Below are 25,188 nucleotides of genomic sequence, written 5' to 3' on the forward strand. Positions count from 1 at the left end.
CCCCAATAAAGTTTCTATTATTTGGATTTAATATTTACTACTGCTTCCTCCATCCTACGGAACCGTACAAGATTTTAGAAGGTTTTGTTTTATGTGCTAGGTGGAAAGAAAAAAATATAATATTTATATTATTATGTCAAAGAAATTTTTCTAAAAATGGAAATGTGTCATCTTTAACAGGACAAATTAAAAAAGAAAGTGAAACTTTTTTATGGGACGGATGGAGTACTATGATTTATTCTGATAATAGTGACGTAATTACAGTTCAGCATGCCATTTGAAAATATACTCCGTATGACTTATTGCCGAAGAAATTGTACTACAAACATTTATTTAGGTATTTATACAAAATTTGCTTAATCAATTTTATTTAATACGGGCTTGTATTAATTTAGTAAACTCAATCCAATCAATATACTAAAATTATTAATATTAAATGTCATTGATTAGATTTTTATTGTTGAGCATAGATCTTTAGAAGTCATGAAACGATATTCGTGAAATAATAAATAAAATAACATAAATGCAAATATAAATATTACTAGATGATTTCGATACATTTTCCATCTATGGCAAAAAATTAGAGTAAACAAGTGAAGATTCTAGTTATAACATGTTGGTGGATAAGGTACAACATGCTTGTTCGAAGCAACCTATACAAAATCAAGCATGGAGTTGGCTTCCGTTGGTGGTTGACCCTGACCATGAAGGTAGAACTCTACCACTGCTACTTTGATCGACTTCGACATCAAATAGATCATCGTCAAAGTCGATGTCACCGAGATCAAACTGGTATGCCGGCTGCTGCTGCTGCTGCTGCTGCTGTGAACTTTTGTCCTGTTTCTTCACCAGCCTTTTCTTGGTCCGTGCAGTGCTCTCGGTGAAGTCATCATTCCCATCAGGGATACTGGCAGCATCTCTTCGCCTTTTTGAGTCGAGGCTGTCGTTGCTGCTGCTGCTACTTTTCTCTTTGTTATGTTCCCTGATGGTGGCTTCAATGGTTTCCAGCAACCTGTCACCGTATCTGCTCACCTTTACCCTGAAATAGTGGAAAACGTAGGGGGTTAGCGCTCAGCACGCCGGGTGGATGCTTACAACTGCAGGGCCAGTTACTTACTTGCCCATGCCATTGATATCTAGAAGTTCCTCTTTAGTTCTAGGTACTTTTATGCCGATCTGCTGCATTGTACCATTTCTAACAAGGAGAAGAATACAAGTAGTACAATGTAAGTCACGCCTGAATATAGAGAACGTAAACTGGATCGATTACTCATTCAAATATGGCCATACGTGAAAACATGATGTGCATACAGCCCATCTCCACCTTCCTTCACAAGGGCGCTTCTAAGTTTTCGCAATGATTCAAACAGCTTGCCTGAGAGATCCTGCGTGGTTGACAGACATTGGATAAGTAACTGCAAGTAGACTCGAAGATTCATTAACCACCCACTAAATAAAACTCAGAATCTACCACATCCACTATCGGCTGTGGCTGCGCGGGGTTATCCATCTGTTGAGAGGTTTGCTTTCCTGATGTCAGTGAGCCTTTCGCTGGAGTGGCTTCTGATCGACTTGACTTGAAAGCTTTAGCAGTAGACGGGAATCTAGAGATAATTCCACAAAATGATGGTGTCAGTAAGATAATCTCCAGAATAGTTCCACAGAAAATGATGAATAATATTTTTAGAAGATCAAAAGGCTAATCAGTTAATCTACTGGGAAAACATAACTTAGCATGGTTAGAAGCATATTTACGAGGAATCAGAGAGAAGCCAGATGCACATGAAAAGAAGAAATTTTTATTTCAGATGCAACTCCACAAAAATGCAAATTGCTGACGGAAGAGTTGTCTGAAAGTGAACTTTAGGAATGATACAGCCAATAAGTAAATACTCCCTCCGTCCCACAATAAGAGTCACACTTTGCCATTTTGGTCCGTCCCACAATAAGAGCCACACTTCATTTTTACCATAAATGGTACCCCACATTCCACTAACTCACTTCACTCGCATTTTATTATAAAACCAATATAAAAAAGTGGATCTCATATTCCACTAACTTTTCCAACCCACTATTCTTTACATTTCTTCAAACCCGTGCCCACAATAAGAGTGACTCCTATTGTGGGACAGAGGCAGTATCACCTTATTGTATGGTATCATTCATGTGATTAAGTTAAAAAGCTTGTTGGAGAAACTAAAAGGATGGAACAAATGAGTAAATAGCTTACAAGAGCAATAGAACTATACATGGTCATTCAAAAATATTTGAACTGAAGAGATGAGACCATAATTATTTCCTGACATGGACAGATGCTCAGCAAAAAAAAAAAGTACTTACCAAATATTTTAACTGCCATCCACATTCAGCATTCCAGTGATATTAAATAGTAGTACTTGATTTGAAAAGACTTCACACCAAAAAGGAAAGCAATGATAATTCACAAATACAAGCAAACATAACCTTAATTTAATTGTCTGGCCTCCAACAAAGATACCGCGGGCCTTCGAGTCATTTACCTGAGATAAAGAAATCCATGCACAAAGCTCATTCTTAAATAAGCAAATCAAATGGAGAAAGATGACAGGTGGAGAAGAAAAAGAGCGGAATGCTAATCGAAAGGAGTACTTTTCTTTGTTCGAGTAAACCTCATATTCTTCCAAAAACAATGAGAAAGGCTTACCTTCACCACTGAGGACACTGATCCATATACATCGCTCTTTTTCACTTCCTCAAAAAGGATATCTTCAATTACCAAATGACGCAACACACGAGATGCTTCACCTTTAGCCAAATGTTTTCCAGCTCCGTGCAGGCTCAGTGCTTCATGTCCGTGTTTCTTGACCTGATTTTGTGTTAAAACGGTGAAATAAGTTGCCTAAATAAAGGGAAAGAGGAATGCACTTCTGCATCAGGACATACATATTGGCTCAAGGAACCTCTGTAGACTTCCAACAGATGGGCAGTTGAAAACTGCTGTCTTGTTATCTTTACCAATTCAACCTGTAAAGCATATTGCATAACTTTAGAAAGTGTAAATTGACTAGAGGTTGATTCTATTTTACAATTCACAAACTGATTACTACAGACACGATTTATCCTCTAGATGTAAAGAAAAAATAAGAAAATTAACAATTAACATTAAAAATCCTAACCAGCTGCTTTGCTATCTCAGTCACGTCTTTCTCAACACAGATGTGGTTCTTGGAACAATTGTCACATGTTTTCAGGCAGTTAATAGGATCAAATTTTTCTCCAAAATGAATAAGCTGTAGCAGGCGTCGACAGTCAACATCATTCTCGGAGTAGCTAACCTGAAAACGGTTCCAGTAATAAGAAGATACTTATTAAAGATACACTGATGCTAGCTAGCGCATAGAAAAATAAACTTTTAGTACCATTCTTAGAAGATTCTCAGTGTTTGTCTCCAATAACTTCCCAGAGGATGTCATGTTGCTACGACTATGTCCGGATGCAAAGGGAGTTTGCTCATACGCACCTTGAGTAATCATATGCTTCACTCGGATCTGCAGAAAAACAGATTAGGAAATGCAAGTTCAGTTTGACGAGAAGTAAACATATAAGAGTGTTAGAACTTCAGATAGTGATCCTAAACTAAGAAATATGCCCACAACAAGAAAACACAACAAGAAAACTAGGAAGATGACGTGATCAAAGGAGGATGGGAACTTACATAATCACTATAGCTGTAGTATAACACACAAGATGCAGGCTGGCCATCCCTACCAGCACGACCACACTCCTGCTTGCAGTAAATTTATATTGACCAGTTAAGGAAGATATGGTAATGATTGTATAACAAATATTATAGGACTTGTAGAAGGGAATGGAGAATGCTTTGAGATATTACCTGATGGTAGCCTTCAATAGATTTCGGAAGAGAATGGTGAATGACAAACCTAACATCAGGCTTATTGATACCTAAAAGGATTTGTGAGCAGAGTCAGCACAATTTTTAGCTTCAAAGGGAACCAACTATGTAGGCGTTCTCACCCATGCCAAAGGCCACTGTTGCACATATAATGTTGATCTCATCCTTACTCCACTGTCTTTGAATCATTGCACGCTGTGAGGCCTCCAGGCTCCCATGGTAAAATCCTGCCCTGTGTCCATACTCCTGAAAAATGCATAAGCCGCTTACATAAAAAATTGCAAGAAAATATGAAATTTTTACAGCTCATGCACAGCATCCAGATCTTCCTCTCCCTGCTATAACTGCAAACTTTAGCTTTATTTATTTCTTTCCTTTTAAGAGGAAAATTATACAAAGATTATTAAGTTTCAGATCCTGTTCATAGTTCCAACTCAAATGGCTGTGCTTCAAAAAGAGAACAGATAATATGGAATGTCAGATAAAATATACTCCATTACAGGTCTATAACTGAACAACCAAATTATGGAATATGAGCCAAAATGCTATAGAGACCTGTTTAAGTTGCAGCATGCATCATTCAACTATAATGTTCAAGGAAATTCTCAAATTCACATTGATTTTAAGATATTTAAACTCACGCTGATTGTGTTTCTGAGCAATGACACAATTTCAGCAAAATTTGGAATAATTCCACACCGGGATTAGGGGATAGCTCGCGTACATTATACCATCTTCAAAAATCATCAAGTGAACAGAATTATCAAAGTCAGCATACTAACCTTTAACTTTTCAGCTACTTTTTCGCAATCCATTCTAGAAAGACAATAAATTATCCCACACTCATCGAAATGATTCTCTTTGATAAATTTGTCAATATCTTCTATACACTTTTTTGTCTTGGGAACGACCGAATATCTGAATTGTTTTGAAACATTAGAAATTACGAGCTTGAGCAATATAAATTGAAGTTATCACTTACCTCAAGTTCGGACGATTAAAACTTTGTCTGAAAACGATGCAATCCACTAGACCGAGAGCTCGTACAACATCTTCCTTTACACTAATAGTAGCAGTAGCGGTTAAGGCCAGTACAGGTACAGTTGGAAACATCTGCTTCAAAATGCCCAGACTCTGCATGGATACCAAATCCAAACTGGATAAAGCCAATCTACTCCAAGCATGACTTTTTGTAGAAATACTCCCTCCATCCCAGAAGAATAAGGGCATTTGGGAATTAATGCATAATTAGTAAAATAAGAGAGATGATGAAAAGGGTAGTTAAAATAGTGTAGGTGGTTAGTGGGACCCACATTATTATTAGTGTTCAATGGTGGGCCATGGTGGTATAAGTTGTAAATAAATTGATGTATATGGGTAATGAGTTTGGAAGAACTTTCCATAAATGGAAATGAGATATTTTTATGAGACAGATGAAGAAGGAAAGTGTCCTTATTTTTTTGGGATGGAGGGAGTAGAAAATTTCTTTTCCCAAGTTATTGCAACATGTCATAGGAAAATAAGATCTTCACAAATGCATCAGCAGATGAATGTTATTGCAGCACATTTTACTCTAAGCAATAAGCAATTCATCTACTTCATGCTCTAAATATGTTGTCTATTCATGTTTAATATGAATAGCTTGAATCATAAACCTGGTAATCTGGTCTAAAGTCATGTCCCCATTGGCTAACACAGTGAGCCTCATCGATTACAATCCTAGCAAGATACTCACGAGCATGTAGGTTCTCCAAATGCCGCAGTAGGACGTCACTTCTACAAGCATGAAACAACAAGAAATAGTTGTTTACATTTTCCTAGAATGTCAATTGAAAATATGGAATGTCTTATGATTTAAAATTTCACTCTCTTCTATAACCCAAAAACAAAATGACACTCCGATTAGCTTGAAATGAAATTAAATGAACCCAAAAAACTGGACATGATGTTTACCTTTTCAAACATTTCTATCTTACAAAAAGACATAAAATCATAACAATGCACAAAAAACATGTTGCTCATTATGGTTCAAATTAAATGTCTCCAAGAAAAGGCTTGAATTTTCTAAAAAAAGAAAACAATCTTTGACAAAACTCAGCTTTTGAGAAGAAATGTTTTGGTAAGCTTGCACTTGCAGTCCTCAAATTTTATAGCAAAGCATCAGTTAGAGGCATAAGCATGATGACTTATTGAAAACAATCTATGACCAAGAAATAAAGAACAATTCCAGGCATGCAATCTAATGACAGGGTTATAGAACCATGAACATATACTCACTTCGCGACTTTCTCAGGGGTGACATACAGCAGCTTGTATTTACAGTATTCTGAACTAAGCTCCCTAAGAATCTCCTGCTGCTCAGCCCATTCCATGCTGGCACTGAGATAAGCAGCACCTATGTTCGCCTGGTTGTGATTTTATAAAAATAAACACAATAGGGTAAATTTATCTTATGATAGCATGCATTAAATAAATGGAGAACAAACACTATCCTTTAGCTGGTCAAATATACAAGATTACCTGCAAAAGATGCATGATTTGGTCTTGGATAAGAGAAACAAGAGGTGAAATGACCAAAGTTATACCAGGGCATATATGTGCAGGGAGCTACAGGAAAGGAGCATTGAAATCATGTTAGAGGAAACCTAAAGAAAACCACAAAGTGACAAGTAATTGAAGATTCGCTTTATACCACCAGTTAGAGAGAATTTCAATGTCCATTAGTTTGCAAGAAGAAGGGAAAAAATGATTCCACATCAGGACTGAAAAATAAAATACAAACAACAAAGATTTCAAAATTTCACACTGCAGTAGTACATTCACAAATGTTAAGCAAATTTCTGACCTGAGGACAATCTGTAAAATGAATCATCAGCTTTCAGTTTTTAATTTAAATGAGAATTCAATTTGCAGGCTGAATAATAATAATGAATCACAATACAATAAGATCTCATCCAACATCTTAACTTGAACTGAAAAGAATATATCATTGATAAATAGTACGGGAGAGAGTGTAGCTCAAAAGTCTCACAGTGCAAAGAGTTCGTAGGCTGAACAAAAGGAAAAAAAGGCAATTATTTAAACGAAAACATTTTACCTGGTAAGTCAGACTTTTCCCTCCTCCAGTTGGCATAAGAACAAACACATCATGTCCACTCATTGTAGCATTGATCACCTCTCTTTGGTTTGGCCGAAAGGAATGATTACCAAATGTTTTTCTGTTTTCAGCCTGATAAGCAACAGATGAACAACAGGCTAGATTGTTAGAATGCCAATAAATGGAATTTAAGTCAAAGATGAAATCCAATATTAAACCTCTAGTGTTTTCATCCAAGGAAATCCCCGACTGCTCCATTTTTGGTCATTTGAACCGTCTATGTAATTAACTTGAATATTCTTGGGCACATAAGGTGTTCTCTCATATGGAGTTGAAACCCCTATACCATCTGTTGTATAGCATGATGATGAACCCCATCTATCAGAGTCGTATACTGAATTGTTTTCTTGGAACTGGGAATCAAGTCTTGTGGGACCAATTGTGTACGGCATTGTGCCAGGAGTCTCGTAGTGAAAAGCCATAGGTGTTGCTGTAGAGGCTGAAAAATGTGATGTTCTTCTTTCCTCATTGACTGACATATTAGGAATATGCTTCTCAAGCTGCTTAATTTGTTCCTTCAGCTGCTGCCTAACAATATCATAGAAATAGATTATTTGATAACATTTCAGAAGTCAGATAAATAAAATTCCTTTGATACATTACTTGGACAAAGGCTTATAGGAAAAGTAGATAATGAAAGACTAGTATTATAAAATCATTCAGGAAATTATAGATTCTAAATCAACTGTTGTATGTCATACAAAAGTCCATGTTGATACATAATTCTGGAAATGGTAGCTCTGCATCAGCAGTCATTCTAGTTTGTTCATGAATTCAGACCACAACATTGCTTCCAGAAAACAATTAAATCATGAAAGTGTAGGCAGTGGAAAGAGAGATACACAAACCTTTCCTGGCGAAGGGCATCTACTTTCTCAGGAGACATATCATCAACATTGTCTATTAGATCATTTGATATAGCTATCAGGGTATCCTTCATCGTTTTAAGGTGGTCTGAAGCTTCAGAGCACAGACCTATCTGCTCCAACAAAGTCCAGTATTAGAATTTGGTAGTATATCTGAATTGTGAATTGTTGATAGGTAAAATTAAATAATACCTTACAACCATGACTGCATATCAAGCACAGCTCCGGAGGTAAACTTATTTCATCGTTAGGATAATTGTTTTTAACCGTAAGTGGAGTAATTGGTGGAATTTTAGAGAGTGATGGTTGAGGTGTTGACTGATAATGATTTAAAACTATTTGGTCCACATCAATATCCTGAAAAGAGAGATTTTTGTCAATTCTTGTCAGTACAAATTTAATCATAAACATACTGATACTGTAAGCCACTGAATGAACTACCTCCAGAATGTCATCATCATCCATGTCAACAGCAAAGGAAGACCTGGGGTCATTCCCTGTACTTGTTTGCGTAGTAGATCTAATTGCAGTATGATGGACAGAGTGTGAGCCATTCTGCATGGTTGGAAATTGTCTACTTTCCTTGACCTCAACAGTGTTGGCTGTATAACAACTGTTCAGGCTTTTACTGGGCCCACCAACTAGTACATCACCTTTACTTAAGCTTTTATGATTTTGATCTCGCCCTGCAGCCATGCTCTTCAAATCAGATTGGAATAGCTGTGTTGTTTGTCTTGAACCTCCAGATATAGATGCATTGACATTCTTTGTTAAAGGAATGCTTTTCCCAGGTTTACTATAACTTCTAGAAGATAACTGGAGGCTAGAAAGCAGCTGCCAGGCCTGCTGATATTTACACTCCAATTAGCATTTGATATATTATTATATCTTAAATTAAGGATAGATACTCTATCAAAGCTTCACAACAAGCCACCCGGGGAGGTCAACTGGAGCACAATGCTAAGCCAAGTATGATACAGACATTTCTGTTTAAGCGTAAGCCTAATTAGGAGGGGGGGCACCAACAATAACAACTCAGAAAAGGGAAATATTTACATGTATAAGATAATTGCCATTCAGTACTCAGTAGCTATATGATGAGTACTGAAAGACCAAAGGCTTACGCGTTACAAAATTCTATTGTATGTTACACAACTGTAGCATTTTGAGTCAGGAAAAGGGAAATGTGCAACCTCTTATGTCTAATGCAGATGGCGGCATATATTTTTGTAGCTAGCTACTAGCTACAATATTGCAAGATGAAAAGAAAAGCATTGAAGGATCCTTAAGTAATGTAAATACCCTAAACAAGCACTGAGAGGCTGAGATTATAAGAACAAAACCGATTTTTGTTCATATTTTAAGTAGCAGTTAAAATAAAATAACATGTGCACATCCAATTGATACTTCACCTTTTCAAGATGTTGACCCTGCATCCTGTCGTTCTGAACTTGACAAAGCAAGTGCCTAAAATAAGGAAACCAAAAAATAAAAAGGATAAAAGAGGTAATGCAAAGTAAGTCATAATGAACCAACATTCACATGTCCAACATCTTGTCTAATCCTTAGGGTTGTCAAAGAGTAGGAATAGTTTGGGAAGCATGGGCGAGATAGTTTCTTCTTAATGTACTTAAGTGCTTCTACAATTTATCTTCCCGTGATTCAAAGTTTGGTTAAATAGGTTGAACATAATATTAGATACTACATTGGTACACTTTCTAAATTATGAAAGAATGTGAAGGGGTAAATTGAGAATATAAGAAAACGATAATCCACATACAGGAGCAGATATTCATTTCCAGCAGAAAAATAACGCAATGAGGTGTATGTACCTAGCACCCGTTGCTTCAACAATTTGAGGTCTCTGACTTGACAGTGAGTATAGGAATTTCGAGCTCAAGAACTTATCTTGGCTCGAGAAGTTATTATGTGCTTTAGCATGCTCAGACAAATTGAATTTACAGTTGATGCCTCCATCGGAGTTGCTCCCGCTGCATCAAAAAGGAACTTTAGGCTTGAAATTACACTCACGGGTGCGTACACAAAAATTATAAAAACAAAACATGAACTGAAATAGATAGCCCATTTTCCTTGCCTCGAATGATTTTGCTTCATCACTACTAAAAATTGTTCTTCCTGATTATCCTCGTCGTCGGAAAATCCAGATCATCATCCTAAATTAAGAAGAAAAAAGCAGTGAGAATCCAAAAGCGCATTTCTCATTTCATAACAATTTCGTGACTCCCGAGCAAAATTGAATTTCTAGAAGCAGCAAAAATGCAGGCGAAACTTCAAAATCCACAAAAATGCACTGACAAATTCGAAAATGAAGGGAAAACAAACCAGCCGTTGAGAAAGGCAAGATAATCAGAGCTCCGGCAATTCCTAAAAGCAGTAAGCTCAGTTGCAACTAATAATGCAGAGAGGGGATTGAACCGATGCGAAGCTTCAATGGGAAGAGCTTCAGGAAGGGGACATAGATTGGCGGGATATGAATAATTGCAAATTTTAGAATTTTGGTGACTTGGGCTTGGGCCTATCTTTGGTGGACTGACTTCGTACCAATCAATAGCAACCCTCACGGGCTCAACCGAATCCATTGCTGGCCCGTGCCGCTAGTGACCTTTCTTTTTGTTTAACAAGCCGAACCAAATATAAATATTGAATTTACAAAATTGAGACTATTCAGTTCGACTTAGTATGGTAATTTCAGGGAAAAAAATATTTTAATAATGTATAATATTAACTTTATGGGAGTGTTATATTGTTAATTTATAATTTAATTGCTAACTACAACTAAATAATAGTTATTAGATATTTAAATTAAGGATTTACATCATTAATCCCTAAATGTCAATACGATCAACGAAAAACGTCAATAAGGCCATAGGATTAATTCCAAAAAATATTAATAGGGGTATTAATGTCAATTAACTACATGTTTAGTTATAACTAACTTTTAAAAGAAATCCCAAAACTTTAAATTCATATAACATATATCAAATTAAAGATAATTTCATAAGGATTCCAACGATATCCTACATGCATATGTTCCGACGTCAAAATTTGAAAAAAATTAAATTTTTTTTAATTTTTTCGTACAAAGCAGAAATATCGACATACTATATAAAATATGTGAATATAAGCAATGGGTTAACATTGTTAAAGCATTGTGTTGATATTCTCAAAGCATTGTGTTGATATCTCTGAAACACTATATTGACATTTTCTAACAAAACCCTAATTTGGAGTTTTTTTTTATCTTTTTTTATTTTATTAATAAAAATGAAAATTACACGTGGCAAATTGTAGACCACACGTTTTCTAAAATCCTATAACCTTAAATTAGTTGTAGTTAGCAATTAAATAATGAGTTAGTAATTGATCACTCCCCATTAACGATATATATATTTCACGCTAAATTTTTTTTAAAAATAGGAGTACATAATTTCTTTGTATTGAAAAATGAACATAAATTCAAACGTCGCGTCTAACCACTCTACCTCCATTTCCTAAAATATAAATTCTCTTCTTTTTATTTGTTTCTTAAAAGTAGAAACTCTCCAAATTAGGAAATAGATCCTTCAATCCACTAACATTAGTGTCAAGTACTAATTTTTCTCTCATTACTCTTATTTTACCCACTTTTATTATTATCTTTCGTACTTTATCAATTTTACAGTAAAACTCGTATCGTTCCTATAAATGCATATTTTTAAAAAAATGGATGATGGAGTACTACTATTGAAATCCTAACTAGTACTCCTCCGCTTCAAAGAGTATGAACTATTTCTTTTTTCGTCCGTCTGTAAAGAGTATGAACTTTCTAATTTTGAAAAATTCAAACAACATACTACTCCAATACATTATTTTATTTACAACTTATATCATCACAATTAGCACTTATACCATTATAATAATGCGGACCTCATTCTCCACTAACATTATTTCCACTATTTTTTTTCTCTTTCTCTCTCTTACTCTTTCCCTTATTTATTGAAACTCGTGCTGAATCCAAAGTTCATACTCTCTAGGGATGAAGGGAGTATTTGGTTTCAAATTTCATCTACATTTGCATTGCCTTGATGCACTTCTACAAAGCTATGGAAATCTTTTATTTTGCATCATAGAATATTTTGAACATGTTTATTTGACTTGAAGTTATGATGGATTACTGATAGTTCAATAATTGAAAAACATAATTAAATACCTACAAAGCTATGGAAATCTTTTATTTTGCATCATAGAATATTTTGAACATGTTTATTTGACTTGAAGTTGTGATGGATTACTGATAGTTCAATAATTGAAAAACATAATTAAATACAGTACCTAAAATTTATCATAGTACGAAACAACGAATTAAACTTTCACAAGTCAATGAACATAGTCAGGTGTACTCACTTAAATTGGGGATTCCTTACCTAATGGTGGAAAAGTCGGTGGTTCAATTTACAACTTTGATTGAAATACGAGCTTTGTTCAATGATCAGTTTCTTAATCATCGTTTTCATATAACCAAATACTCCATCGTCTATGTTTGTCCCAATTCGACCCGGCGCAGATTTTAAAAAATTATTTAACTTCAGTATCAAACAAAGATGTGTAGTATTATTTAACTTCAGTATCAAACAAGGATGTGTGGTGAAATAAGGATTCCACATTAAGAAGATTGGGAGTGTTTAATATCTATTTTTGGTAGGTTTCCAAGTTGGACAAACTTTGTGGGACGAACGAAAATGGTAAATTAGACAAACTTTTGAGGACGGATGGAGTAGTATATGCTATGTTGTTGATTTGGACCTACTTTTATTTTTAGAGTGAACTACAAAAATAGTCTCTGGACTATGTGTTTATCTCGCCGGTTAACCGTGGATTTTAAAAATATCCTCAGACAACCTTGAACTAAGCGTGTATCTCAAAATTGGTCTTTTTTCACTGTTTCGTACCGAAAATACCCTTTTAGGGGTTTGGGTAATTAGTCATTTCCAAAATTTGACTTTTTCAACATGTCAGCACATTAATTGATTGTGCAGGTTGTCTGATTTTTTATCTCTCTCTCTCTCTCATACTTCTCTCATCTATTAAATACTCCTCTCATTCTCTCTCTCACCTTCTCTCCTCCATCTCTCTTCCCTTCTTCTTCATCCCCTTCCTTCCTTCAGAAAAGTCGACGCAAAATCTTGACTCAATTCTTTGCCTTTATGTCTTCGCTGTCTGTTACAAAATCGGGTGATGGAGGAGGCGGGACTGGTTGTGACAGGTAGATTGCAGTTTGTGGGAAAAAATTTTGGTGAAGAATTGTAGTAGTGCATGAACTTGGCGAACAATCATAGTGTTCAAATCAATGTACTTTGTTTTTTATTTATGTGTTCTAAGTATGGAGTATTAGTTTTTTGAAGTTTCAAGTTTGTTCCAGATATTGTGATTTGAATAATTTATTTCTAAATTTGACAATGAAATTAACCATGGTTGAATGGGTTTTCTTCGATGGATATGAAATGAATCTTGTTGAAATAAGGAGTACCAGGAAAAGTTAATTAAATAATAACATGTTTAGTATACGACGAAATAAACATAAAATAATATCATATTGGATACCTATACCTGATAATAATATCAGATGTAGTCCAAAAAATAATATCATATCGGGTTTCAAAGAAATATCAAATTTAGTCCCTGGCAGAGTACTGTACATTTTAGACTTTTGAAAATGGCCGGTTTAATTTAATGTAGTCTTGGTAATTTCATTAACCCATTGATGTTTTCATTTTGAAATATACTACTAATACTTATGAAAATATTAAAATTTTACTAAAAATTATTATCAAGTACCAACTTACAAATTTGAGAATTCATCCAAAAAAAAGGCATTGTTTTGATATTAATGGAATCAAATCCACCGACTCACATCTTACAAGGGTGGCGGATGGAAAAGCAAGAAAAACAGACAATGGGTTTATTTGAAATAATCAAATAAAATTCAAGCGAATCACAAATTTGCTCAAAACTCACGAACTGCAATCTATCTATCAAACCTACTTGCTCAAACCCACGATAATGGCTACAAATGAAACAAACAACTTCGTCATCTCCTCCAACCCACCAAATGAAACTTTCGCGCCGAATCTGCCCAACCAAGTCAAAATCCACACAATTATTGTGCTGACATATGAGAAAGTCAAATTTTTTAACTTCTGAAATTACCCAAACCCCTAAAAGGGTAGTTTCGGTACAAAACAGTGAAAGGGACCAATTTGAGATAAACGCTTAGTCCAGGATTGTCTGAGGATATTTTTAAAGTCCAGGGTTGTCTGACGAGATAAACGCATAGTCCATGGACTATTTTTGTAGTTCACTCTTATTTTAATACAAACCTAACTTGTTACTACTATAAATTTACTCATAAAAGGTGTGGGGTGTGATATGTTGCTAACTTTTTTTAGGTTGCTAACTTGCTAACACATTAATGTAATATATTAAAAATGTCGACACGATGATACTAACATATGTGTTGACAGTTTTAATACATTATATTAATGAATTAACAAGTTAGCATTTTAACTCAATCCCTAAAAGGTATAGTATTATTGATATGAAATTATGATATTAAAAGTTACTATAATTTTAATCATAACTTACAATTTTACCAGTACAAATATTTGAGGGTTCGGATGTCATTGTCACGTAAGAAAAAGGAGAAATCATTATATTTTTGCTTATTATTTTATTTTTTGTACTTATTCCTTATTTTGAGACAAAATATAGAAGTGTTCAATTGTTCTCACTTCAAAATTCCCTCCATTCCCTCCATCGACTCTTCGCCTCCCTCACTCCATCATACCTCTATTCGTCGGTTCGCCTCTCTCACTCTAACTTTGCGCGTCCGTCGACGTTCTCTCACACGTCCGCCTCGCCGTTATCTCTCAGCGGAATGCCTCCAAAAAAAGGAGGCCGAAAATGTGACTCGTCTTCGAGAGGGAGAGGGTCCGCATTCGGCTTCGGCACTTGGTACGACTCGCCGATGCTCGTCGACATACCACTGGAGACATGGAATCTACGTCCTCCAAGCAGAAACAACTTCCACCCGAAGCATGAATACGGTAATTTTGTTTCCTTGCATTGTCCGATTTCGTACTATATAGGCCAAAGACTTGATTTTTAGGGTTTACTCACTACTTAGGGTTGAATATGAAAGATTTTGGTAAAATATAGGGTTTAGATGTTGTTGATGTTTATGTGCTGGATGATTTTTAACGATAATGTTAATTTGAATTTCATACAGCTAATAGGCCAGATAGGTTCAGTTTGGCCATTCACCATGGTGATCTTTTTTCGAAGGATGAGTATGTTGATCGGCGATTGAACTATGTGGATGAATGTAGTATCTTGCAGTTCGATCAGAATGAATTGGCATCGGTAATCGTGAGATCAGGGTATCGTAGAGAGATGATTTGTGAATTCTATTACTGTCATCCGACCCACAATCATGCATGCCATGACAAGGAAGTTGGTCATCCACTTTCGCCTCTCCTCGACGAGGAACACTTCACACGATTCTTGTATTTGGCTACCAAGCTTGAGAAGCTGATACATGTGTATGTTATTGAGACTACGGTGGCAGAAGCAAAAGCACGGCATAAGAGGGACCAAATGGAATATTTGAAGGAGTATGTCAATGAACGGGACATTGAATTTGAATAGTATATTGAAGATAGTTTGGTTAAAGAACGTGAGAAGAGGAAAATGGAAGATGCTGAGAAAGAAGGATCAGTTGTGAAAAACTTGATGGATGAATTTCCAAATGTTGATCAGGTACTAAAAGTGAAATTTCAATGTCTTCTTTTACTAACTATGCAATTTATATTAACTGCCACTTTGGTTTTGTAGGTTAAAGTAGGCCACCGTGATGTGTTGGCACAAACACACTCTGTTTCTGAGGTTGAAGCCGAATTGGAAAGAGCCCTACCACAAGTAGTACCTGAGGTATCATATCTACAAATTTTTTGCCAACTTGGATAAAATAGTGAATTAGATATTTCTTTTGCAGCATGAAGTAGCATCATCAGGAACATCTATAAATGTTGAAGTTGAACAATCCTCAGAAGTTCACATCTGTGAACCAACCACAATGGAATCTGGTTAAACACAACCTGATGTTGTTGACCCAACCACAATTCAGGGATATTCACATCAAGGTAAACGATGCCAAAAGGTTTCGCGCCATTTGTCGTGGAGTTGGTTGTTCATGGTTTGTGTACCTGCGAAAGAATCCAACACACAACACGACTGACTACGTTCTACAGACGTTGAACAGACATCATGCTCTCACGTGTACAATTGTATAGGAAAACAGATGGATCACTTCGCAGTGGTTAGGGCAACGGTTCACTAAAAAGATCAAGGCAAACCCTAACATTCCATTGACGGCTGTAAGACAATGTGTTGATGAGCAGTTTGGGCTAGAGCCACTGCATTTGAAGGTATTTATGGAAAAACTGGTGATCAATACAAGAAGTTGTTCTATTACAAGCAGGAGTTGTCGAGGACGCATCCTGATTCCACCATTCAAATACAGTATGAGAATGAAAGAAGCACTCTCACCTCAAGCCCGCGGTTCAAGCGTATCTACATATGTTTAGGGCCACTGAAGGTAGGTTGGAAGCGCTTTTGTCGCCCCATCATCTTCCTGGACGCATGTTTCTTGCGCGGGATGTATAAAAGGCAGCTATTCACGGCCATCGACATCGATCCGAACAATGGTGGTGGCCCATTGCTTGGGCAGTTGCAGAATCGGAAGGCTACGAACTGTGGAAATGGTTTCTGGAATTCCTTGACGACGACTTGGATATATCGGCAAATCCACCTCGATATGTATTTATGTCAGATCAGCAAAAGGTGCAAAATTTACATGGCTTGCGCATACTTTAATACAATCTTTATATTTCTTCAAAAATTAACAATATCTTGTTTATAGGGTTTGGGGATGATCATTGGTCAGAAATATCCCCAAAGCGAGCACCGATTTTGTGTGCAGCATATGTATAATAATTTCAAAAAGAGATTTTCCGGAGATATATTGAAGAAAAGGATGTGGGGGATTTCATCCAGCACAAAAGTCGAAGAGTATGAGCATAATATGGATGCGTTGCGAGTGTTCAACCTAGCTGCACACAATCATCTGCTCGGTGTGGCCTCGAAGGAAAAATGGGTTAGAGCCTTCTTCTCCGAGCACACAAAATGCGACACACAGGTGAAGAAAATTAAATTTAGTTTCCCACTTTTCCTCTTCACCCACTTGCTGCACGTCTCATTCATCTTTTCAGTTTGAATTTAGTTTCTCTCTCATACATGATCATTGATATTGTTCTTCTTTTTAAAACTAAATTTCATATTAAGCTCACATCTACTCCTGCTCTTATGCTAATTTTTATCGGATTTCTGTTTCATTTTTTCATCCCCGCCGGGCGCCAGCCCGCCTCTTTCTATATTTCCTCTAAAAGAAAATTTATAGTTATTCTCACTTATCTATGAAAATTTGGAGGCTAATAAGTAGCAGCCAGATATATACGTATATGGATGGAGGTGATTGATGAGAATATGTACAAAATTGTGCAGCTAAACAACATGTGTGAGACATTTAACTCCAAGATCGTACTTGCTCGTGAAAAGGCCATAATAACAATGCTGGAGGAAATCTGAACACAACAAATGGAGCGCATTACAGATTAGAGGGCAATGGGTGAAGAAATATGACTTTCGGGACCCCACAAAGTCGACAATGCTTTTGTGTATGGAAATTCCTGGACCCCATGTCACCATACGAGCATGCTTTTTCCTTCAACGGAATGGAATGGGGCCCAAAAAACTTAAGGGGAAGGGCTCACAAAAAGCGGCTGGGCGAGGAAAGTTAGGAAAACCAAATCGGTCATAGTAATGCAAAAACTTAAGAATTGCATGAATATAATCATTTTTGAAATGATCCCGGGACGTTTCCCAAAAACTGAAAAAGTTTTACGAGAAACCGTGAAAACTACAACGGTGTGGTGGGCTGTGCCAAAGGAGAACTGCCAAACCCCCCCGGGTACCCATCTCTAAGGACCGGCTTTTTTGGCCCCGCAATCGTAGCCGGTGATGTGCCCCCCCCTCGCCGGACCAAAAAGAAAATCACCCCGGTTGGGCAGCACCCCCCGCCCCCACCCGTTGGGAACCAAATGCGTTTCCCCCCGCCGGCCGGCCCCCGGCAAACTCAAACCATCATAAGATGAAGATTGCAATATTCTTGCTATGTGTTGTAATTTTTCTTCTTATGTAGGATGTTGAATATTGTAAACTTTCTTCTTAGGTAGTATGTTGTGTATTGTTGTTGATTTGGATTTTGCTATTTCGTAATTTTTGGAGAATTCAACTAAAAAAACTCATTAAATATGTACTTTCAGTACAAAATATGCAAACTTGACAAAAATATTTACTTGAACAAAAGTAAAATATTTACACTAACAGAACATAATCATTATTTACACCATCAGAACTAATAGATAATTACACCATCGATATCACAACATAAATATTTACACTATCAGAACATAAATATTTTACAACAACAGAGCAAATTTTTCAAAGGCTGGAACAGAACAATATCACAGCCAAAATTAAGTTTCCATAGCAACAGAAACCAAAAACTACAACAAAAAATAACAAGTTTAAACCTAACCTACCAAACTAATTAGAATAGCTAAAATTGCAATAACTAACGAACAACAAGCCACCGATACAACAAAGAAAACTTTCCACTTCCATCCGACTGCTCCGCCACAATTTCGAATTACATGTTCCGAATCAACTTCTTCTCCCTCAACCTCAACATCTTCTCGTCGAATCTGCCCATCACAATCCACGCCCGTGGACTTGGGATAACACCAACGAAAATAATTACAACCACTGACACCCGTTTCTTCAGATCTGGCAAACAAAATACAACATTCCATGGGTTTCATGTCTTGCATCGGCAACAATTTTCAGATCAGCTCCTTCAAGACACCAATATTTTTCGTACTCGAATCGGAGCCACCGACACCCGTTTCTTCCTTCGCCAAAAAGATTACCGGAAACACTAGACATTTTCCAAGTTTTTGATATATAGTAGAGAGAAGATACAAAGAGAAAAAAAAGAGAGAGGTGAATGGCTATTTAAAGGGAAGGAGAGAGATATATGAAAGAAAATGGTAAAGTCATGGTCTACAAAACGTGACGAGGATATAGTTTAAAAGTCCAAAATATCTTAAAAGTTAAATATTTACATTGATGGTGCCTAGGGGGTTATTTTTGTCTTTATGGACCAAAAACATTATAAAAGTTTTGCAGAGACTATTAGTGTATTTTATGACAAAGATCAGGAATTAATTGTGTAGTTCCTGTTTTTTTTAAAAATGGAGAAAAGTAAACGCATAATTAGTTGAATAAACACTATCCTCGTGAGAAATGGATAAATATAATTAAAAAAATTGTAGAATCAAAACCAGCGTCATCGTAGCACACACATCACTGAGTTACGATGATGACAGATATTCAGCTACACACCAATTCCCCATTCAAAATTTTCAACTCCACTCACTCTCATCATCGTAAATCCTCTCATCTTCTCTCTAAAACTTTCCGTATTCGAGCAATGCAGCAACAGCAAGAGCCGGCTCAAGTGCGGGTCCCGCACGTGCTAACCGTCGCCGGTTCCGATTCCGGCGCCGGCGCCGGAATCCAAGCTGACCTGAAGACTTGCGCCGCCCGCGGTGTTTACTGCTCCACCGTTATCACCGCTGTCACGGCTCAGAACACCGCCGGAGTCCAGGTCAGTTGTTTCATCGCATCGAGGACCTGCACATTTTGCATTTGGTTATGTACTATTTTTTCAAATTATTATTCCTATTTATGAAATTGCGAATTAGCTCCGAAAGTTATCGCATGAGGTATGAGGTTTGATGACTTGAGCATAGTGGTAGAGAACAAGGTTTAGTCTAGTATGGCTTATGGTGGATTTGACGGATTTATATCTATTTTGTAAACATTTTTCCTTACGCCGTAGATGTAATTCGTCATAATAAATCAATGATATAATAAGGTATGCGAAAGAGTCAAGGTTCTATATGTATGTTTAGAATTGTCAAGTTTGGTTTATGAATTGATGTCACAGGGAGTGAACATTTTACCTGAGGAATTTGTCAGGGAGCAACTCAAGTCGGTGCTATCGGATATGCATCCTGATGTTGTAAGTTCTTCTGAACAAAGGTGGTTTGAAAATGAACTTTATAGCTAAGGTTGAGTGATGTTGTGCTTGGTGGAATTGACAGGTGAAAACTGGTATGCTTCCTTCACCTGGCATAATCAAGGTCTTGTGTCAGAGCCTCAAGGAATTCCAAGTAAGAGGTATGCCGAACAACAATATTTACCAGCTAAATCAGTCAGTTTTCTAAGCTAATGTAATATTAGATGGTTCTTTGTTGACAATATAAACTTATATAAGGAAGCTTTGGTGGTTGATCCTGTCATGGTATCTACAAGTGGTGATGTACTAGCTGGTCCTTCCGTTCTGGATACCTTGAGGTATATACATACATAACTGATGAGTGTTCCTTCCATTCTTGTCTGTTATAGTTGTCATGCCTATACTCATTTCGAACACAAAAAGCTACAGAATTTGGGCTAGTCAGTCTAAACAACAAACAAATAGTGGCTTGTCCATAACATGCCTTCCTCGTGTTCACCTGATTTGAACTGGCTTATTAGGAAAGAAAGGAGTTCGGGTTTTCATTAACCTCGTTTCATTAGTTTTAACTAAGTAATAAGTACTAGTTAATATCAACATCTGCCATTACTGGAAGCTTTAAATGTATTCTTAGTTTCACCATGAATTGTCTTGTGCTGGCGAGGAGCTACAGTCATTTGCGAAATGAGTTAAAATGAATAATTCTTATATTAGGTTGGTGGAATGAACCATCGTACAAGGTGTACAACCATAGTATTAAACTTGCATCTCCTTTGGATCATATTTATACCATGAATGCAGCCAAAATGCTTCCCATTATTTACATCTTCCACATATATATGAGGAGTCTTAGCAATTATTTTCAGTAGTGCTGGTTTCCTTATAAAAATAAAATGAATCATCTTACAGGTGGTGATGAAAATTCTTACCTGATGAATCATCTTTCTATATGATAGTATATATTTTGTTCGTACTTGAACATGGGGTATCCTTCTGTAGGGAGGAGCTTCTTCCGCTGGCCGATATAGTAACTCCTAATATAAGAGAAGCATCTGCATTACTTTGTGGAGCAAGACTTGAAACAGTCGCTGACATGCATTTTGCAGCAAAAAAGATTTATGAGCTTGGCTGCCGGTCCGCTCTTGAAACTCTACTTTTTCAATTTGATGTTATGCTTTGAGTACCTGGCCCAATGTTTAGCATCATTTTGATATTAAAAAATGAAACTGATTATAATTTGTTAATCAAATGAGGAATATCATACATTGCTTTTTTAGTAATGTACTCCTGAAAGGCGGTTTTGTATATACAGTAACCATTGCTCGGTTTAAGTAGAAGTGGCAAGCATGTTCGACTTGCATTGACCTGAAATGAGAATTATGACATGAGTTTTTGTAACTCATTATCAAGGAATACTAGTGTGGTATTTCAGTGTTTAATACATGGAAGAAGTTGCTTATGAACATGTACAGATGAAATACATTATGTATGCATTATTTTATAATTAATAGTACTTAGGGAGCCCTTATTCAAGTATCACCTGGCTGGTAAATGAGGGAATTTTTCAAAGGTGGTTAGTCTAGTTTAGATATAGTTTGGTGCGTACTAGAGGAACAATTGCTTCCCAATACTCTTTCATATGTAAACCAAAAGAATCTTGAGAGTAGGTGAAGCTTTAATCTAAACCACTTATTCAAGGCTTTCCTTTATATTCTCTTCCTCAATCATACATGTAACTGACATAATGGTGAATTCATGTTAGTTGAATTAGAATTGTGTTCCACCCTCAATAGAAGTAAATGCCACCTGATAATCTATTCCTGATTTGAAATAACCTCTTGCCATTTATCTTAATTTGTATTACTCCCAATAATCAGTGGTATTCATGCGCACAGATTCTTCTAAAATCTAAAGTAACACCCGTTCTACTCATGGGTAGATGTGTGTGCACGGACTTTGTGAAAACAGGCAGAGTGAAGAAATATTATGAAAAGTATGTATAGGAAAGGGATCTTACTACAAGACCCACCCAATACATTTCCTATGCGTGTACTATAGGGTTCTAGGTCTAAATAAATATTGTTCCGTCCTTAAAAACATTCACATCAATTACTTTGTTTATTATGAACTTATGAAGTGCTGTAAATTCTGATGTTGGGGTTGGTAGTGCCTTTCTCAATGTCATTTAGCACTTTTCTTAATTTTTTTTTTCTGAGAGTACCAAGAATTGAAGAAATGAGCTGTAATGATTCAATTTATCTTCAGAAATGTTCTTGTCAAAGGAGGCGACCTTCCTAATTGCTCTGATGCGGTTGATGTTCTATTTGATGGTATGGTATGCTTAATAGTTCTTCTGACACTGTGTGCCAATGGGCAATGGCGCATCTACTTACCATATTGAGATTCATGTAATATAAGACTTGACTTTATAGGTAAGGAGTTATTTGAATTACGAGCAGCCCGGATAAGAACTGATAATACTCATGGAACTGGCTGTACTTTGGCATCAGCTATAGCAGCTGAACTTGCCAGAGGTTCTCCACTGTTTTCTGCTGTTAAGGTGATTGAACATCTATCTCTTTTTTTGGTCAAAGCATATGATGATAGATCTGAATCTCAAAACATATTCATGTTCTTGCCCAGCTCACTGTTATGAATAGGTTTACAGGAGTTTTGGTTCTTTTAAGTAGCTTATTTATTTACGTAGTTACTTTGAGATCCAGAAGCGCTTATTGTGCTTAGCTAGAAAAACTCTTCTTATCGACTTATCGTGAATGAAAGGAGCCATAGACCAACTGAGAGTTAACAAAACCCTAACTAAATAAGTTGAAACTCTTGTATACCTATCAATGAGATATTCACTCTGGCATGCTCTCTTATAAGTGAACATGTTCATAGAGTAACCCGATGCTGCAGATTTCATCATTTACATATGTTACTTGTTACTGTTTATGCTTGATATTGGTCCCAATATTTTAAAAAACCGCAAATTCAATACCTTTATATAAGCACATTGCAAGTGTAACAATGCACGGAGAGTATGTTTCTGTCATGTAAGAGCACAAATAGTATATTTGAAGAAGATCTAGAAGTGAAATGTCTGGTAGGCTATGTTGTTGCTCAGACTGGTTAGGTCTATGTCTTTGTTTCTGTCTGTTTTTCGGTTCTGCATCCCCCTTTTTGTCAAAGGTCAAGTATATACTCCTTACTTGCTGTATTCTTCATTTCAGAGAGCTAAGCAGTATGTTGAATCTGCCCTGGATTATAGTAAGGATATTCTTATTGGAGAAGGACATCAAGGTCCCTTCGACCATTTACTGAAGCTCAAGAATAATGCCCTGAATCAATGCGTGCCTCGACCATTTGACCCAAACAGTCTTCTCTTGTATGCTGTCACAGACTCCAACATGAACAAAAAGTGGGGTCGATCCATAAGTGATGCTGTTCAAGCTGCTATAGAAGGAGGTGCTACTATAGTTCAGCTGAGGTTTGATTTAAAAGCTACTGCACCCTTCTCTTCTAGACTTTAGTTTATAATTTGGATTTTCGAGTAGATACTTGGATAGTGCATCACATTTATTTACTTGAGGAGGAATCTTTTACGTTTTTTTATCTATTTATGTTAGTTTGTTATAAACAGTGACTTAGTAAGGCTTAACTTGACGATATGCAGCTATAAAATTGGTAAGGCTCAACACAAGTATACGTTCATGCTCAAGATTAAAAAATACTTCAACTTGTACCGAAACAATGGGATGTATTAGTTAATCTAAACAATATATGCAGACACCCTTGGGTAGGAATTTTGAAAAATGATAGGAAAGAGAATAAAGAATATGTGTTTGTTTATAGGAGAGTTTCCAGTAATATAGAGTTAAGCATATAGATTTCAGATTCAGCAAGAGTCCTATAGTATCTCCCTTGCTTTGCAATCAAAGAGTTCGAAGAACATAAAACCATCGTATATTTATCCTTTAGGTATTAAAGAAAACATGTTCCCCTCATCTCCTTGAGCATAGTTTAGTTAAAGATACATATGGGCGTTGTTTTTTGCTTTAGGTATTGCTACTTGATATAATGTTTGGCGTTCTGTAATCAGAGCATACAAGAAATGTCTGCTTAATTGAGTTGTTTCCTGTTACTTATGATCCCATGAAACCCGCCTATTGTAGAGAAAAGGATGCCAACACTGGGGATTTTCTGGAAGCAGCTAAAACATGTATCAAGATATGCCATTCCCGCAGTGTACCTTTGCTGATCAATGACAGAATTGATGTTGCCCTTGCTTGTGATGCTGATGGAGTTCATATTGGTCAGTCTGACATTCCAGCTCATGTTGCGCGGATGCTACTTGGGCCTGACAAAATTATTGGTGTATCTTGCAAAACGCCAGCACAAGCTGAGAAAGCATGGGTTGATGGGGCTGACTACATTGGTTGTGGCGGCGTATATCCAACAAATACGAAACAGAACAATATCACGGTGGGCTTGGATGGGCTGAAAACGGTATGTTTGTCTTCCAAGTTGCCAGTGGTGGCGATTGGCGGAATTGGCATTTCAAATGCAAAGCCAGTGATGGACTTGGGTGTCCCAAATCTCAAAGGAGTAGCAGTTGTATCGGCTCTCTTCGACAGAGAATCTGTTCTAGCCGAGACGCAACATTTGCTCAGTGTGATAACGAATTCAAGAAGGCAATGAAAATGCTCTGATTGAAGTAAAGGAGGCTGCATGTTGTTTTCTCGGACTGTTCGTGGATTGTATTTCTATGTGCAATCATATTTATCCAGTACTCCTACGTTTTACCTCTCTCAATAGTTCGCATTTGCTGAATAGGTGGTATCCAAAAAAGAAATGCAGTCAGCCACCTTAGATTTTTGCGTCCAAATGGCTGAATATAGTTTTTTTGTTCTCACTTATTTGAACTACTTCTATAACGCCCTAAATTTTATTTTTATTTAAATTGCTTCAAACAAAATCTTTGTATTTGGTAATGTTAATTTTTTGCCATGTTCGA

General features: G+C 36.6%; 2 protein-coding genes across 3 annotated transcripts; one reads left to right on the forward strand and one right to left on the reverse strand.

The window, feature by feature from the left end:
* Window positions 1-546: 546 nt before the first annotated feature.
* On the reverse strand, window positions 547-10,378 carry LOC125204541 (ATP-dependent DNA helicase Q-like 4A). 2 transcript variants are annotated; one of them, XM_048103230.1, is made up of 26 exons: window positions 10,259-10,378; window positions 10,011-10,089; window positions 9,748-9,906; window positions 9,328-9,382; window positions 8,357-8,758; window positions 8,108-8,272; window positions 7,898-8,028; window positions 7,208-7,577; window positions 6,990-7,121; window positions 6,413-6,499; window positions 6,170-6,297; window positions 5,548-5,668; window positions 4,875-5,026; window positions 4,675-4,810; window positions 4,015-4,138; window positions 3,872-3,942; window positions 3,695-3,763; window positions 3,399-3,527; window positions 3,156-3,314; window positions 2,923-3,003; window positions 2,684-2,845; window positions 2,464-2,519; window positions 1,472-1,604; window positions 1,291-1,385; window positions 1,118-1,195; window positions 547-1,039 (listed from the first exon to the last, which is right to left on the reverse strand). In XM_048103230.1, exons 2-26 carry the CDS (start codon window positions 10,028-10,030, stop codon window positions 664-666), a joined length of 3,591 nt encoding a protein of 1,196 aa, XP_047959187.1. In that variant the 5' UTR covers window positions 10,031-10,089; window positions 10,259-10,378; the 3' UTR covers window positions 547-663. The 2 variants fall into 2 exon arrangements, with proteins under 2 accessions (XP_047959187.1, XP_047959186.1); XM_048103229.1 differs by having other exon boundaries at window positions 8,357-8,761.
* Window positions 10,379-19,456: 9,078 nt separating this feature from the next.
* On the forward strand, window positions 19,457-25,128 carry LOC125203692 (thiamine biosynthetic bifunctional enzyme TH1, chloroplastic). The gene is made up of 9 exons (XM_048102100.1): window positions 19,457-19,760; window positions 20,103-20,177; window positions 20,260-20,335; window positions 20,437-20,512; window positions 21,174-21,308; window positions 22,440-22,504; window positions 22,607-22,734; window positions 23,405-23,661; window positions 24,347-25,128. The coding sequence occupies exons 1-9, from the start codon at window positions 19,470-19,472 to the stop codon at window positions 24,870-24,872; spliced, it is 1,629 nt and encodes a 542-aa protein (XP_047958057.1). The 5' UTR covers window positions 19,457-19,469; the 3' UTR covers window positions 24,873-25,128.
* Window positions 25,129-25,188: the final 60 nt, after the last annotated feature.

The sequence above is a fragment of the Salvia hispanica genome, chromosome 2, assembly GCF_023119035.1.
Source record: "Salvia hispanica cultivar TCC Black 2014 chromosome 2, UniMelb_Shisp_WGS_1.0, whole genome shotgun sequence".
Classification (NCBI taxonomy): Eukaryota; Viridiplantae; Streptophyta; class Magnoliopsida; order Lamiales; family Lamiaceae; genus Salvia; species Salvia hispanica.

What these genes read in the sequence shown, in the direction of transcription:
- LOC125203692 (XM_048102100.1), top strand. Translation starts at nt 19,470, where the DNA reads ATGATGACAGATATTCAGCTACACACCAATTCCCCATTCAAAATTTTC. An exon ending in ATTTATGAGCTTGGCTGCCG is followed by an intron (nt 21,309 to 22,439) that starts GTCCGCTCTTGA and finishes ATTTATCTTCAG; the next exon opens with AAATGTTCTTGTCAAAGGAG. An exon ending in GCTACTATAGTTCAGCTGAG is followed by an intron (nt 23,662 to 24,346) that starts GTTTGATTTAAA and finishes CGCCTATTGTAG; the next exon opens with AGAAAAGGATGCCAACACTG.
- LOC125204541 (XM_048103229.1), bottom strand. Translation starts at nt 10,030, where the DNA reads ATGAAGCAAAATCATTCGAG. An exon ending in AGGGTCAACATCTTGAAAAG is followed by an intron (nt 8,762 to 9,327) that starts GTGAAGTATCAA and finishes TGTAAATATCAG; the next exon opens with CAGGCCTGGCAGCTGCTTTC. An exon ending in CTTGGATGAAAACACTAGAG is followed by an intron (nt 7,122 to 7,207) that starts GTTTAATATTGG and finishes GTTGCTTATCAG; the next exon opens with GCTGAAAACAGAAAAACATT.